The sequence below is a fragment of the Anomaloglossus baeobatrachus genome, chromosome 2 (assembly GCF_048569485.1).
Source record: "Anomaloglossus baeobatrachus isolate aAnoBae1 chromosome 2, aAnoBae1.hap1, whole genome shotgun sequence".
NCBI lineage: Eukaryota > Metazoa > Chordata > Amphibia > Anura > Aromobatidae > Anomaloglossus > Anomaloglossus baeobatrachus.
This window is the reverse complement of record NC_134354.1, coordinates 32,543,405-32,560,670: the sequence shown is the minus strand read 5'-3', so window position 1 is coordinate 32,560,670 and position 17,266 is coordinate 32,543,405. Positions and strand designations below refer to the sequence as shown.

The 17,266-nt window shown below is 48.1% G+C and overlaps 1 protein-coding gene across 2 annotated transcripts in view; it reads left to right on the top strand.

The window, feature by feature from the left end:
• Positions 1 to 17,266, top strand: part of GET1 (guided entry of tail-anchored proteins factor 1) — a 74,804-nt gene that overhangs the window by 11,956 nt on the left and 45,582 nt on the right. For both annotated transcript variants that reach the window (XM_075334972.1, XM_075334971.1), the window contains exon 3: positions 7,007 to 7,074. In XM_075334972.1, the coding sequence (XP_075191087.1) occupies positions 7,007 to 7,074 (68 nt within the window). The remainder of the gene's footprint in view (positions 1 to 7,006; positions 7,075 to 17,266) is intronic.

Genomic DNA, 17,266 nt, shown 5'->3' with positions numbered 1-17,266 from the left:
ATCATCTCCTCATGTTGCAGCTGATAATGCGCGGCCTCATGGTGCAGGGATCTGTGCACCATTCCTGGAAGCTGAAAACATCCCAGTCCTTGCATGTCCGCATACTCACCGGACAGGTCACCCATTGAGCGTGCTTGGGGCTCTGGATCGGCGTATATGACAGCGAGGACAATGTCCTGCCAATATCCAGTAACTTCTCAGCCATTAAACAGGAGTGGACCAACAATCCACAGCCACAATCACCAACCTGATCACCTCTATGTGAAGGAGACGTGGGACTGTGTGAAGCATATGGCCATACCACATACTGACTGGTTTTATGACCCCCCCCAATACTGTAAAATGTCACATTTTAGAGTGGCCTTTTATTGTGGCCAGCCTAAGGCGCACCTGTGCAATAATCATACTGTTTAATCTTGCTATGTCACACCTGTGAGGTGGATGAATTGTTTCTGCAGAGGAGAAGTGATCACTAATACAGACAACTTTGTGAACAATATTTGAGAGAAATTTTTGTACATAGAAAAAGTCTTGAAACAAAACAGAAAAGAAGTTCAGCTGCTAGCTGATTCCAATGGAGATTCTGCGCACGGACTAGCAGGGCTACCAGCCATCCAAATAGAGGAAAAGTCCAGCGCAATCCGAGGAAATGAAAAGTTCCCAATTTTAATTCAAATTCGTGTTTAAAATTCCAGCAGATAAGCAGCAAATAACAAAGAATTGTTCTGATAAAACAACGCGTTTCGGCACTAGGTCTTAGTCATGTTCCCATCACTAGCATCGAAATGCGTTGTTCTATCAGAACAATTCTTTATTATTTGCTGCTTATCTGCTGGAATTTTTAACATGAATTTGAATTAAAATTGGCAACTTTTAATTTTTTGGAATTGCGCTGGATTTTATCTCTATTTAGAAAAAGTCTTGGATCTTTGAGTTCAGCTGATGAAAATGGAGCAAAAAGAAAAGTGTTGAGGTTATATTTTTGTTCCGTGTAATTTTGCATGCAGCATTGTGGTGGAACAATCTAATATATAAAGCTGAGTGTATATATGTGTGTGTGTATGTATGTATGTATGTCTGCTAAAGGAATCCGCACCGTCACATTTACAATCACGAAATTTTGCACAGACCCTCCATGTGACTCAGGGAACGTCACAGATTATGTTTTGACGGAAAAATTTAACCCTGTGCTTTACAGTTACTCAAAAACAATCCTGCCTTCATTAAGGTCAATGGAGCTGAGAGCTATAGGTTATTAATAGCAGCTGTGATTGATTGCTATAGAAACAAAAATTGTTAGTATAAGAAGCTTATGTGTGAGGTAATAAGATGTCGGTAGGGAGACGGATAGAGACAGACAGACAGTCAAAGAGACAGACGGAGAGAGAGACAGAGAGAGACAGGGAAAGAGACAGAAAGCGAGAGACAGACAGGGAGAGAGACAGACAGAGAAAGAGAGAGACAGGGACAGAGACAGACAGGGAAAGAGAGACAAATAAGGAATAACGTTTGGAACACCATTCTAAGTCCGAACTGGGTGCAAAAACCAAGTCAGTATTCACACAGCAGTTTCTGCTATTTCATGTATTCCCCTTACATAGTCACTGGTGTGCATACCTTATCTCCCCAGGGAAAGAGAGACAGACCGGGAAAGAGAGAGACAGACAGGGAGAGAGACAGACAGGGAGAGAGACAGACAGGGAGAGAGACAGACAGGGAGAGAGACAGACAGGGAGAGAGACAGACAGGGAGAGAGACAGACAGGGAGAGAGACAGACAGGGAGAGAGACAGACAGGGAGAGAGACAGACAGGGAGAGAGACAGACAGGGAGAGAGACAGACAGGGAAAGAGACAGACAGGGAAAGAGACAGACAGGGAAAGAGACAGACAGGGAAAGAGACAGACAGGGAAAGAGACAGACAGGGAAAGAGACAGACAGGGAAAGAGACAGACAGGGAAAGAGACAGACAGGGAGAGAGACAGACAGGGAGAGAGACAGACAGGGAGAGAGACAGACAGGGAGAGAGACAGACAGGGAGAGAGACAGACAGGGAGAGAGACAGACAGGGAGAGAGACAGACAGGGAGAGAGACAGACAGGGAGAGAGACAGACAGGGAGAGAGACAGACAGGGAGAGAGACAGACAGGGAGAGAGACAGACAGGGAGAGAGACAGACAGGGAGAGAGACAGACAGGGAGAGAGACAGACAGGGAGAGAGACAGACAGGGAGAGAGACAGACAGGGAGAGAGACAGACAGGGAAAGAGACAGAGAAAGAGAGAGACAAGACAGGGAGAGAGACAGACAGAGGCAGAGAGACAGACAGAGGCAGAGAGACAGGGACAGAGACAGAGAGACAGACAGTCAAAGAGATAGAGGCAGACAGACACAGACAGACAGGGAAAGAGATAGGCAGACAGGGAAAGAGACAGACAGAGAGACACAGACAGGGAATGAGACAAAAAAGGGAAAGAGACAAAAACATGAAAAGCGACAGAGACAAGAAAAAAGACAGGGAAAGAGACAGAGACAAGGAAAGAGATAGGGACAGACAGACTGGGAAAGAGACAGAGACAAATACACAAAGACAGACAGAGACAAACAGACAGAGACTGGGAGAGAGACAGTCACTATCCCGGGCAATGCCGGGTACTACAGCTAGTATGACATAAAACGGTATGGCCGTGGAAGGATCATAGAACTATAGAACTCTATGGGGAAGGAAATGCAAAAATCACAAATACCTAAATCACGATCATTACGTTTCCTGGTGAAATGATTTAAACATCATCGGACATAATAATTGATGCAGCGGTGTCACCGGCAGAACACTGAGACTAACAGTAGAAATGGAAGACAAAACATAAGATCTTTCAACTCGCGATATTATTAACTAAACAGACCTATGACATCTGAATGGTATTTTATATCTTTATGGGATTTTTCATTTCCTTGTATTTTTTTTTTCTTTTTTCCAATCAATTGTAATGTTCAAACACAATGGATATAAATACAAAAAAGCCAAAAGTCGTAGAGAACGGCAGGAACAGTTGAATCTCTCCCAACGCAAAGCTCGAACGAAGTAAAACTATCGATCGTCATAGAAGGAATTTATAAATATATGTCGTCTATACATAAAACATAACATTGGAGATGTCAGATATTCCGGGTTAATCATCGGTTCTACACAAAATAAGGCCGGAAGCTTCAAGAAAGAATAACATTTCTTTAATTGGAGACGTCTTCTCGGTCCTCTTTGTTCTGGGCATGGTTTCTTGACTATTGGACACCAGATTTACATACATTGTGCAGAGGGCAGGACGTAGACCCCCCAGCTCGCTCTTTTCCATGTGAATGGCCGGACCCTCCTCCATACCTGTTTATTTAATTTCGGGGTCTTTAAATCATAAAGGGGCTTTGTCATGTCTGAATACCCTGTAAATAAATCTGATTGTCCTGGTAAACAAGGGTTGTGCCCGGCAGTCTGGAGAAGGTGCCAGGGATCAGCAGGGATCATCATGTGAGCAGTGTACTACCTGCCCCGGGCCAGAGTCATGGGGAGAGCAAATAATGGAGGTGAGCCGTGGTTCTCTTTTTATTTTCATAGACATGTAATGTGGCATATTAACCCATTCTTGATACGGCCTGCTTTTGTTTTTTTATTTATTTACTTATTCCACTTTTAGAGTTGTTGTTTTGACTGACACCATTAATTTACTATATAATGTCTAGGAAAATGGTAAAAATAAATTCCAAATGGGGGGAAACCTCGGCAATGACTATTTTATCTATTTATTCATGTTTTAAGACCTTGATAGTGCATAAAAATAACCCAGTAATGTAATTCTATGAGTCACTATGATTACGGTGACACACTAAATGTGTATATATATATACTAGCTGTAGTACCCAGGCGTTGCCCGGGATAGCAACTGTCTCTCTCCCAGTGTCTGTCTCTGTGTGTCTGTCTCTTTCCCTGTCCGTCTCTTTCCCTATCTGCGTCTCTGTCTCTCTCGATGTGTGTCTCTGTCTCTATTCATGTCTTTCTGTCGCTATCTCTCTCTCTGTCTCTGTATCAGTTTCTCTGACTTTCTCTATCTCTGTGTCTGTCTCTCTCTATTTCTGTGCCTGTCTGTCTCTCTCTGTCTGTTTCTATCTCTGTGTCTGTCTGTCTGTCTCTTTCCCCGTCTGTCTCTTTTCCTGTTTGTCTCTCTGTCTATTTCCCTGTCTCGGTCTGTCTCTTTTCCTGTCTCTGTCCCTGTCTCTTTCCCTGTCTGTCTCTGTCTCGCTGTCTCTTTCCCTGTCTGCCTCTTACTCTGTCTGTGCCTATGTCTGTCTGTCTGTCTCTATTTGTCTCCCCACCTACATCATATTACCTCACACATAAGCTTCTTATACTCCTGAATGTCTTTCGTTCCTTTAGTAACCAATCACTATTAATAACCTGTGGCTTCCAGCTCCATTGATTTTAATGTAAGCAGTTTTTTTTGGAGAGTAACTGTAAAGAGTGGGGTTAAATTTTCCCGTCCAAACATAGTCTATGACGTTCCCTGAGTCACATGGAGTGTCTGTGCAAAATTTCTTTTTTTGTAATCTTTTTGGGGCAACACATTTTTCTGATGGATTTTTTTTGTATAACGATTTAGCTTTTTATTGCTACAGGTTTGGGATACTTTCACATTTTTCTATCTGTTTGTGATGCTTTTTTTGTGTTGGGGGGAGATATGCAGTGAGTGAAAGATGTCAATTCTAATGTTTTTCTTTAAATATTTTTTTCTTAACATGATTTGATTCTTTTCCTTTATATGATCGCCACTGTTAGAGACAGATGGCGGCTGTATAACGCAGCCAACATCTGCAGCATATGAAGGATGTACAGGAAGGTCCATCATTGGGGAGAAATTTATGGCGCATGCGGTTGTCATGGTCTGATTTCTGGGCCAAAATGGGGATGACTATTAATTTATTTATTCTGTGAATTAAACATTATCAACATTTTCTGGTGCCATGTGTGTTCCCATAGACGAAAAACCCATTTACCTCTTTGTACCCTAATTTATGACACCAGCAGTGGAGCTGAATCTGCAGCTCACAGAATTGGATCTAAAGGCTGCTTTACACCAGACAATCTATCGTGCGATAGATCGTCGGGGTCACGGTTTTTGTGACGCACATCCGGCATCGCTGGCGATGCCGGCCTGTGTGACACCTCCTAGCGACGCAGTGTAGCTCACAAATCGTGAGTCGGGTACTGCTCGTTAGGTTCCATAATATCGTTTAATTTGGTTGATCATCGTTTCCGTGGTAGCACACGCCGCTCCGTGTGACACCACGGGAACGATGACCAGCTCACCTGCCTCCCGCGGCCGCCGCCGGCTCTATGTGGAAGGAAGGAGGTGGGCGGGATGTTTACATCCTGCTCATCTCCGCCCCTCCGCTTCTATTGGCCGGCGGCCGTGTGACGTCGCTGTGACGCCAAACGTCCCTCCCACTTCAGGAAGTGGACGTTCGCCGCCCACAGCGAGGTCGCACGAGAGGTAAGTATGTGTGACGGGGGTTACTGACTTTGTGCGACACGGGCAGCGATTTGCCCGTGACGCAGAAAGGACAGGGGCGGGTACGATCGATTGTGAAATCGCACAATCGATCGTACCATGTAAAGCAGGCTTAAGACTGGAGTCACATTTGCGAGAGACTCGCGCACGTCTCGCATCGCATCACCGGCCACGGCTTGCTGCCCTCCGGACAGGAGCGTCTCAGCTAGAAGTACATGCCGCCGACCCGCTCCTATCAGGAGAGTGTGCGGCCATGCCGCGTGATGCGATGCCAGACTCGCATGAGTCCCTCAAAAGTGTGATTCCAGCCTAAAGGTTGAGTCAATGGTTGTGCAGCCATCTCCTACTTTTATCCAATGTGTATGACCATCATTACTCAATAACCCCTTATAAACCACCGTCAATAATGATCGTGGCATCTATGCGATATGTGGGCGATACTTTTTGTCTTTCCATTGGCACCTCCTACCCAATCATAGGGTTCTGATGAGTCATTCCGGCTGCGGGCCTTATGTAGTTATTGGATGCAGTGGTCACCCCCTGAGTCATTTTTGGAGACCAGCTGGGGACAAAGGATCCGCTAGCAGGGAACCGGTAAGGTGAGTATTGTGCAGTTGGTCATCTAACTCTTTATGTGAGGTAAAACGCCTCTATTTTTCCAAATGATTCTGACCCAAGTGCCAGGTTTCTATAATACTATAACATCCCTAGTGCCACATGGACACAGTAGTGTTTAGAGATGCCGCTTACATAGGGTATAAAGGCCTCCTTACACATACCGGTCTCGATCTATTGGCCAATTAATGTGTTCCAGGTTCCTGCTGACTCTACCCCGATCTGTTGAAAGTTTTTAAGACTACCACGTGATCGAGCCCACCTCACTTATTTTATTGCTGACCACTTTTGCATGTAATATACGAGTGGATAGTCCGTCTGAAATGTTGGAAGTTGACTCAGTCTCCGTCTTTAGCGGAGTGGTTTGATGAGATGACCCTTTTCCATGAAATGGAGGGTTTAACTGCTGAGGTTAAAGGGGTTGTCCACTACTTATACATTGATGGCTTTTCCTTAGGATAGGTCATCACTGTCTGATCGGACGTGGTCCGACTCACGGTTCCCTCCACCGATCAGCTGTTGTCGCTGCCATCGACCTGGCAGATAGAAGGTGGATGTGCAGTACCCGGCCGTGGCCACTAGTATATTGAGGGCTATTGGGCACGGCCACACGATCGCCCACGAGGAGAGCCACTGCATTCACTTGCCGACCACTTATAAAGGCCAGTAGGACCGCCATGTCATCAGTGCTGGATCAGGGGACAAAACAAGGAGAGTATCATTGATCTTGTCATTATATAACATTTGCTGCCATTTTAAAAGTTGGATAAACCTTTTAAATTATTTTTTTTTTAATGTTTCCTTGATTCTCCCTCTTCTTGTTTCTTTCCCACAGTAAAGGCCAGGACGGCTCAGCTAGCGAAGATCAAGTGGGTGGTCAGCATTGTGTTTTATGTATTGCAGGTAGGTGCACTTCATTTCCAAATGTCAAATTACCATTCTTAAAAAGAAATACGTCTTTCCAAGGTTTTCCAGAGGTGCCATGCTGCATTTTTCACCAGTTTCCCCGCTGCTATCTGTAATTATCAGTTATCTCTGAGCTGGTGTGTAGAGATCAGTTGTGTCTAAGCTAGGGGGTGGAGATCAGTTGTGTCTCAGCTAGTGGGTGGAGATCTATTGTGTCTGAGCTAGGGGGTGGAGATCCATTGTGTCTGAGCTGGTGGGTTGAGATCAGTTTTGTCTGAGCTGGTGGGATGATATATCAGTTGTTTCTGAACTGGTGGGTGGAGATCAGTTATCTCTGAGGCTACTTTCACATTTGCGTTGAACGGCATCCGTTGCATTGCGTTGTGTGACGGATGCAACGGATGCGTTGCATAAAATGGCACACGGATGCAACGGATTGTACAAAACAACGGAAAGCTTTTTTTTTTTTTTTTTTTTTTTATTTTTTTTAATTTTTTTTTCTACTTTACAGTTTTACCGGCAGCAGACTATTGTGAACGATCAGCTGATCACCCGGCGGCCGGGCGCTCAGCTGACCGCTCTCAACAGACGGCTGTCGGGCACTCAGCTGAGCGCTCTCACATGCCGGGGGCGCTCAGCTGAGAGCTCTCACATGCCGGCCGGGCGCTCAGCTGAACGTTCGGCCACCGAGAAAGTAAATAAAGTTTCTGTGATTTTAAAAAAAATAAAAATGAGCATTCCGTCGCTCAAAAAAAGTTACATACTGCGATCCTTCCGCCCGGCGCAGCGTCAAAATAACGACGCTGCGTCATCCAGCGGATGCAACGCTGACACTTGCGTTACAGTGCGTCGTCCATACAAGTCTATGGAGAATAGCGCAGTGCGTTAACGAACTGCGCTATTCTCCATAGTGACTGACTGCGCTGAACGCTAGTGTGAAAGTACCCTGAACTGGTGTGCGGAGATCAGTTGCCTCTGAACTGATGGATGGAGATCAGTTGTGTCTGAGCTGGTGGGTGGAGATCAGTTGTGTCTGAGCTGGTGGGTGGAGATCAGTTGTGTCTGAGCTGGTGGGTGGAGATCAGTTGTGTCTGAGCTGGTGGGTGGAGATCAGTTGTGTCTGAGCTGGTGGGTGGAGATCAGTTGTGTCTGAGCTGGTGGGTGGAGATCAGTTGTGTCTGAGCTGGTGGGTGGAGATCAGTTGTGTCTGAGCTGGTGGCTGGAGACTGGCTGCTTTGATGTCTCCCATACACAGCACACACAGCACATTCCTGCTCCTCTGGGTCTATGTAGCTCATGTTCAGCCACATGGAGGACATCAGTGTTTGTCTTTTCTTCAGCGCTCTATTGGGAGACCCAGACGATTGGGGTATAGCTACTGCCCTCCGGAGGCCACACAAAGCACTACACTAAAAAGTGCAAGGCCCCTCCCCTTCTGGCTATACCCCCCCGTGGTATCACGGGTTCTCCAGTTTTCAAGCTTTGTGCGAAGGAGGTCAGACATCCACGCATGGCTCCACAGATTTTAGTCAGCAGTAGCTGCTGACTATTTCGGATGGAAGAAAAGAGGGCCCATATAGGGCCCCCAGCATGCTCCCTTCTCACCCGTGGATGGTGTTGTAAGGTTGAGGTACCTATTGCTGGTACAGGGGCTGGAGCCCCACATGCTGTTTTCCTTCCACATCCCCTTGTAGGGCTCTGTGGAAGTGGGATCCTGCCGGCCTCTAAGCTCTGACGCCGGGCTCCATCCACAGACCCATAGCACCTGATGGATATGGAGCAGGAGTACAATCAGGGACATGGCCCTGCATCATACAGGTACTCTGTGTCCCCGGCAGGCACAGACACACTCCGGGCTGGCTGGGTGTTGTAGTGCGCCGGGGACCGTAACGATTGAGTTGGTGTTCCTGCAGTTTACTGGGGGACTTTTGTGTTGTGGGAACGCAGCGCTGACCCCCACTGGACCGGCGGCGCTGCTGTGACTTGTAGTGCGCCGGGGACACGCCGACCGCGCTTTTACGGCGGCGGCGTTTATAAATCCAGTCCCCGGCTTTTGCGGCCTAGCTCCGCTTCGTTCCCGCCCCCACCCTGTCAATCAGGGTAGGGGAGAGACGCTGTTTCGCAGCAGAGACGAGGGCTGGAGCCTGATTTACATGCTCCAGCCCTCTCACTAGGCACAGAGGGAAGCAGGCTTCCCGCTCTTAGTCAGGAACGCCCAGGGCCCGCCCCCCCCTCCTCTCCCAGGACGCCGGCAGCCATTACATGCAGTCTGGCTAGAGGAAGGACGCAAGGCTCTGGGAGACCTGGACTAGGGGGCTTTTGGAGACCACACACCCGCTCTTAAGCGGGCGGTAAGCGGCATTTCAGCTGGCCCCTCTAGTGCCTCAGTGTGCATTGGTGTACTGTGTCACCAGATATATATATTTATTTATTTCTTGCACTGTGAGGTCGCTTCCTGGCTGGATACCCCAGATCGCTCTGAGGAGGCAGCAACATGTCATCCACAAAACGCAAGGCTGCCAAGGCTAGGGCTGTGTACACTGCGTGTGCTGCATGTGGGGCTGCTCTACCAGCAGGTTCCAAAGACCCCCATTGTGTGCAATGCTCAGATCCGGTGCTGCTTCGCCAGCCGGAGTCCGGAGGGGTAGTGACCCAGGCTGAGACGCTTGTAAGTCCTGCCCCGGTGTCAGGGACAGACTTTGCAGTTTTTGCTGATGGAATGTCTGTGACTATGGCAAAAATCCTTGAAACTTTGCAATCCATGACTGGGGCTCAGTCTATGGACACGGCGAGGTCTCTGTCCTCTAATCCCCCTCAGTTGGAATTAATCCAGACTGCAAGGGGGTCCCCGGCTTCCCAGGCTGAGTATTATGACTCAGATGATAGCCCCAGCCACCCTAAGCGAGCTCACTGGGAAAGACCCTCAACGTCATCACACTGCTCAGGGTCTCAGCGCAATCAGTCGCCCTGTGATGCGTCTGAAGAGAGTGATCAGGAGTCTTATCCTGGAACCCCTCTCAATCTGGATACCCCGGATGGGGACGCCATGGTAAACGAGCTTATCTCAGCCATCAATAGACTGTTGGATATTTCTCCCCCAGCTCCTTCTGCAGAGGAGGCAGCTGCAGAGCAGGAGAAGTTTCGTTTCCTCTATCCCAAGCGTAAATTGAGTGCTTTCTTGGATCACTCTGACTTCAGAGAGTCAATCCAGAAACACGACGCTCATCCAGAAAGGCGTTTCTCTAAACGTTCTAAGGATACACGTTTTCCTTTCCCCCCTGATGTGGTCAAGCGCTGGACCCAGTGTCCAAAAGTAGACCCCCCGATTTCCAAACTTGCAGCTAGATCCATAGTTGCAGTGGAGGATGGCGCTTCACTTAAGGATGCCAATGACAGACAGATGGACCTTTGGTTAAAATCTGTCTATGAAGCTATCGGCGCGTCGTTTGCTCCAGCATTCGCAGCCGTATGGGCACTCCAAGCTATTTCAGCTGGTTTAGCAAAAGTGGATGCTATCATACATCCAGCGGTGCCGCAAGTGGCGTCCCTTACCTCGCAGATGTCTGCGTTTGCGTCTTACGCTATCAATGCGGTCCTAGAATCTACCAGCCGCACCTCAATGGCGTCCGCCAATTCGGTAGTTTTGCGCAGAGCCTTGTGGTTAAAGGACTGGAAAGCAGATGCTGGTTCCAAAAAATGTTTAACCAGCTTGCCTTTATCTAGAGAAAGACTGTTTGGCGAGCCATTGGCTGACATCATTAAACAGTCCAAGGGTAAAGACTCTTCCTTACCCCAGCCCAGATCAAGCAAACCTCAGCAGAAAAAATGGCAGCAGAGGTTTCAGTCCTTTCGAGGTTCGGGCAAGACACAATTCTCCTCGTCCAAAGGGACTCAGAGGACGCAAAGAGTCTCAGATTCCTGGCGGGCTCACGCACGCCCCAAGAAAGCAAATGGAGGAACCGCTTCCAAAGCGGCTACCTCATGACTTCCAGCCCCCCCCCTCCGCATCTCCGGTCGGGGGCAGGCTCTCCCGCTTTTCCGACATTTGGATGTCACAGGTCAAAGACCGGTGGGTGACAAACATTTTGTCTCGCGGGTACAGAATCGAGTTCAGTTCTCGTCCTCCAGCTCGGTTCTTCAGAACCTCCCCACATCCAGACCGAGCAGATGCCCTGCTGCAGGCGGTGGACTCCCTAAGAGCGGAAGGAGTAGTGGTTCCTGTACCGCCTCAGGAACAAGGGCGAGGGTTTTACTCCAATCTCTTTGTGGTTCCAAAAAAGGACGGCTCGTTCCGTCCTGTTCTGGATCTAAAGCTGCTCAACAAACATGTGCACGCCAGACGGTTCCGGATGGAAACCCTCCGCTCTGTCGTTGCCTCAATGTCTCAAGGAGACTTCCTTGCCTCAATAGACATCAAAGATGCTTATCTCCACGTGCCAATTGCTACAGAACATCAACGTTTTCTACGTTTTGTGATAGGAAACGACCATCTTCAGTTCGTAGCTCTGCCATTCGGTCTGGCGACAGCCCCCCGGGTCTTCACCAAGGTCATGGCGGCGGTGGTAGCAGTCTTGCACTCTCAGGGACACTCGGTGATCCCTTACCTAGACGATCTACTTGTCAAGGCACCCTCTCAAGAGGCATGCCAACTCAGTCTACATGCTACGCTGGAGACTCTACAGACGTTCGGATGGATCATCAACTTTCCAAAGTCGAATCTGTCACCGTCACAGTCGCTAACGTATCTTGGCATGGAGTTTCATACTCGAGCAGCGAGAGTGAAGCTTCCGCTGAACAAGCAGCGGTCCCTACAGACAGGGGTGCAATCCCTCCTTCAAGGCCAGTCGCACCCCTTACGGCGCCTCATGCACTTCCTCGGGAAGATGGTGGCAGCCATGGAAGCTGTTCCCTTTGCGCAGTTTCATCTGCGCCCACTTCAATGGGACATTCTCCGCCAATGGGACGGGAAGTCAACGTCCCTGGACAGGAAAGTCTCTCTTTCCCAGACGGCCAAGGACTCTCTACAATGGTGGCTCCTTCCCACCTCATTGTCTCAGGGAAGATCCTTCCTGCCCCCATCCTGGGCAGTGGTCACGACAGATGCGAGTCTGTCAGGGTGGGGAGCAGTGTTTCTCCACCACAGGGCCCAGGGGACGTGGACTCCGCAGGAGTCCACCCTTCAGATCAATGTTCTGGAAATCAGGGCAGTGTATCTTGCCCTACTGGCCTTCCAACAGTGGCTGGAAGGAAAGCAGATCCGAATCCAGTCGGACAACTCCACAGCGGTGGCATACATCAACCACCAAGGAGGGACGCGCAGTCGGCAAGCGTTCCAAGAAGTCCGGCGCATTCTAATGTGGGTGGAGGACACAGCATCCACCATATCCGCGGTTCACATCCCAGGCGTAGAAAATTGGGAAGCAGACTTCCTCAGTCGCCAGGGCATGGACGCAGGGGAGTGGTCCCTTCACCCGGACGTGTTTCAGGAAATCTGTCGCCGATGGGGAGTGCCGGACGTCGACCTAATGGCGTCCCGGCACAACAACAAGGTCCCGGCATTCATGGCGAGGTCGCGCGATCAAAGAGCTCTGGCGGCAGACGCATTAGTTCAAGATTGGTCGCAGTTCCGGCTCCCATACGTCTTCCCACCTCTGGCACTCTTGCCCAGAGTGTTACGCAAGATCAGATCCGATTGCAGCCGCGTCATACTCGTCGCCCCAGACTGGCCGAGGAGATCGTGGTATCCGGATCTGTGGCATCTCACGGTTGGTCGACCATGGTCACTGCCAGACCGACCAGACTTACTGTCCCAAGGGCCGTTTTTCCATCAGAATTCTGCGGCCCTGAACCTGACTGTGTGGCCATTGAGTCCTGGATCCTAGCGTCCGCAGGATTATCTCAAGGAGTCGTAGCCACAATGAGACAAGCTAGGAAGTCAACGTCTGCTAAGATCTACCACAGAACGTGGAAGATTTTCTTATCCTGGTGCTCTGCACAGAGAGTATCCCCTTGGCCATTTGCATTGCCCACCTTTCTTTCCTTCCTGCAATCGGGGTTGGAAAAGGGATTGTCGCTCAGCTCCCTTAAAGGGCAAGTCTCGGCACTATCCGTGTTTTTTCAGAAGCGTCTAGCACGTCTTCCTAAGGTGCGCACGTTCCTACAGGGGGTCTGTCATATTGTGCCCCCGTACAAGCGGCCGTTAGATCCATGGGATCTGAACAGAGTACTAGTTGCTCTGCAAAAGCCGCCCTTCGAGCCTCTAAAGGACGTTTCCTTTTCTCGCCTGTCACAGAAAGTGGCGTTTCTTGTTGCGATCACATCGCTTCGGCGAGTGTCTGAGCTGGCAGCTCTGTCATCCAAGGCTCCCTTCCTGGTGTTCCACCAGGACAAGGTAGTGCTGCGCCCCATTCCGGAGTTTCTCCCTAAGGCCGTATCCTCGTTTCATCTTAATCAGGATATATCCTTGCCTTCCTTTTGTCCTCAGCCGGTTCACCGGTATGAGAAAGACTTACGTTTGCTAGATCTGGTGAGAGCACTCAGAATCTATATTTCTCGCACGGCGCCTATCCGCTGTTCAGATGCACTTTTTGTCCTTGTCGCTGGCCAGCGCAAGGGGTCGCAGGCTTCTAAAGCCACCCTGGCTCGATGGATCAAAGAACCAATTCTGGAAGCCTACCGTTCTGCTGGGCTGCCGGTTCCTTCAGGGCTGAAAGCCCACTCAACCAGAGCCGTGGGTGCATCCTGGGCATTGCGTCACCAGGCTTCGGCTCAACAGGTGTGCCAGGCAGCTACCTGGTCGAGTCTGCACACTTTCACCAAACATTATCAGGTGCATACCTATGCTTCGGCGGATGCCAGCTTAGGTAGAAGAGTCCTGCAGGCGGCAGTGACATCCCCGTAGGGGAGGGCTGTTTTGCAGCTCTAACATGAGGTATTTCTTTACCCACCCAGGGACAGCTTTTGGACGTCCCAATCGTCTGGGTCTCCCAATAGAGCGCTGAAGAAGAAGGGAATTTTGTTACTTACCGTAAATTCCTTTTCTTCTAGCTCTTATTGGGAGACCCAGCACCCGCCCTGTTGTCCTTCGGGATTTTTTTTTTGTTGTTTGCGGGTAAACATGTTGTTCATGTTGAACGGTTTTTCAGTTCTCCGACGTTATTCGGAGTTAATTTGTTTAAACCAGTTATTGGCTTCCTCCTTCTTGCTTTGGCACTAAAACTGGAGAACCCGTGATACCACGGGGGGGGTATAGCCAGAAGGGGAGGGGCCTTGCACTTTTTAGTGTAGTGCTTTGTGTGGCCTCCGGAGGGCAGTAGCTATACCCCAATCGTCTGGGTCTCCCAATAAGAGCTAGAAGAAAAGGAATTTACGGTAAGTAACAAAATTCCCTTCTTTGTCAGTTTTGGCCCATTGTCCTTTTATGTTGACATATAAATGCTTGAACTTCTAGAACTGAATCCTCCGGCTGCCAGCAATGAGACTGATGACGTCTCCTCCTGTCTTCTGTTAGGTGTTATGGAGACCTTGTGTGGAGCCAAATAAACAAATAAAAGCTGCCTGGCTGTGATAATGACAGTTCTTGTGTGTTTACTGCTCTGGATCCCCACAAGGTCTCCCATACCGCACCTAACAGCCGGCGGCATGATGTCACCATAATCACTCAGCCTCAGAGTTTGGGCCTGATGAGGCTGGTATAATTACTTTTCAATCCCCCCATCAGAATGGCTGTACCAGCCTTATATTAAAATGAGCATTTTATGAGTCCTACCTGTTTGACAACTGCAGCATGAATTAAGATGTTTGAGATTTCAGTAGCAGGGAGGAGGGGGAACTAAGGAGCTTTCAGTCAGGCAATGTGGGCATAGATTCAGCAGCTGCAGGGAGGAGGAGCACTGAGGAGCTGTCCTTCAGGCTTGATCAGTGGAGATTCATCAACAGGGAGAAGGGACACTGAGTAGCTGCCAATCAGACTGTGTGTGTAGAGATTTAACAGCAGCAGGGAGGAGGGACAGTGAGAATATGTCAATCAGGCTAGGTTGGGGGAGACTTGGAAACAGGTAGAAGAATACTGAAGAGATGTCAATCAGCCTATGTTGGCAGAGATTCAGCAGCAACTGCAGGGAGGAGGGATACTGAGGAGCTGCCAATCAGACTGTAGGCAGCAGGGAGGAGGGACAGTGAGAAAATGGCAGTCTAGGTAAAGGAAGACTCAGAAATAGGTAGAAGGACACTGAAGAGTTGTTAATCAGGCTATGTGGGTAGAGATTCAACAGCATCAGGGAGGAGGGACAGTAAGAAAATGTCAGTCAAGGTGGGGGGAGACTCAGAAATAGGTAGAAGGACACTGAAGAGATGTCAATCAGCCTATGTGCTAGATATACAGTAGCAGGAAGGAAAGACACTGAGGAGCTGCCAATCAGACTGTGTGTACAGATTTAAAAGCAGCAGGGAGGAGGAACTGTGAGAAAATGTCAATCAGTCTAGGTGGGGTGGCCTCAGAAACAGGTAAGACACTGTAGATATGTCAATCAGGCTATGTGGGCAGAAATTCAGCAGCAGGGAGGAAGGATACTGAGGAGCTGCCAATCAGACTATATGTAGAGATTTAACAGCAGCAGGGAGGAGGGACAGTGAGGAGATGTCCATCAGGCTTGATTGGTGGAGAGTCAGCAAAAGGGAAGATGGACACTAGCGCTGTCACTTTGGCTAGTTGAGGGAAGATTGAGATTACACTTCTATAAAAGATTAAACTGCCATACTGACATGGCTTTAAAAAGTAAGTACACCTGCCTCATGAGGTCTAAGAGATTTATTCAGTAATGTATGCACTTTGCATTGTGTAATCTAATCACAGATTAGGAAATTATACCAATGCAGAAAAGCAGAGATTTTTCATGGCTCCTTAGTTTATGCCCACATGCATCAGATTTGTCACATAGGTGACCGCTGATGCCTGTGATTGACTGCAGCATTCATGTGGTGACACAGCCCATTAAGTCAAGGAGCCAGTAAAGGGGGAGTGCCCGAAATGTCTCCTTTCTGTGCCACATTCTGCCACGGATACAAATACTGTAATTTTGACTTGATTGCAGATTTCCATTTTCACCAAGTCAGTGGAATAAATAAGTAGCAAATTAGTTTTCTTCCTTAGACTATGTTCACACAATGCTTTTTTGCTACATTTTTTTCATGAATTTTATGCAAATTGAAAGCTGCTTTTTACAGTACCAGCAAAAGCTAGGAGAGTCCAGAAATCTCATGCACAAACACACTTGATAAAAAAAGGAAAACCGCAGTGTTTTTGTTGAGTTTTTGATATGCATGTCAATTCTTTCAGGGCTTTTTCACCATTGAAAGCAATGAGCAACTGCTGCTTTTTGCGGCTTTTTTTGCTGAATGAGACTGAACTTTATTAAACTTGTACTGTAGACAATTGACATACAAAAACCGCAGCAAAAATGCGACAAAAACAGAGCAAAAATGCAACAAATACACAGTAAAAATGCAACAAAAACAGAAAAAAACACAGCAAAAATGCAACAAAAAAGCAGCAAAACTGCAACAATAACAGTAAAAGGTCAACAAAAACACATCAAAGATACAGCAAAAAGCAACAAAAACTCAGCAAAACTGCAACAAAAACAACAAAAATATAACAAAAAGACAGCAAAATTGCAACAAAAACAGTAAAAAGGCAACAAAAACAGTAAAAAAGCAACAAAAACTCAGCAAAAATGTAACAAAAACACAGCAATACCTGCTTTTTGGAAGCAGCTTTTTTACTGCCAAGAGAGCAGGTTTTGGCTGCAGCAAAAATGCAACGTGTGAACATAGCCTTACATGCTGCAAAGGTAACTACCGGCATCACAGGCCAATTTCTGCAGCTTGTGAGACATCTCATCAACTTTGCTGCCATAGTATTCATCCATAGATTTTACGTCTACCTGTTCGAAAGGAAAATCCACAGCATTTGTGTCCCGTGCCGACATTCCTCACACGGCTGCATCTTCCTACAGACCAGGTATCCTAGTCGCACTATGGCCGACAGCAGTCGTTTCCATACATGTGTCAGCGGGGACAGCTGTCATGCAAACCCCTTTACTGGCAATCACTAATATTTCAGTGTGACCTTGATGATTATCCTAATTTCAGAACATGTATTATTGGCTATCGATATACGTATTTAATT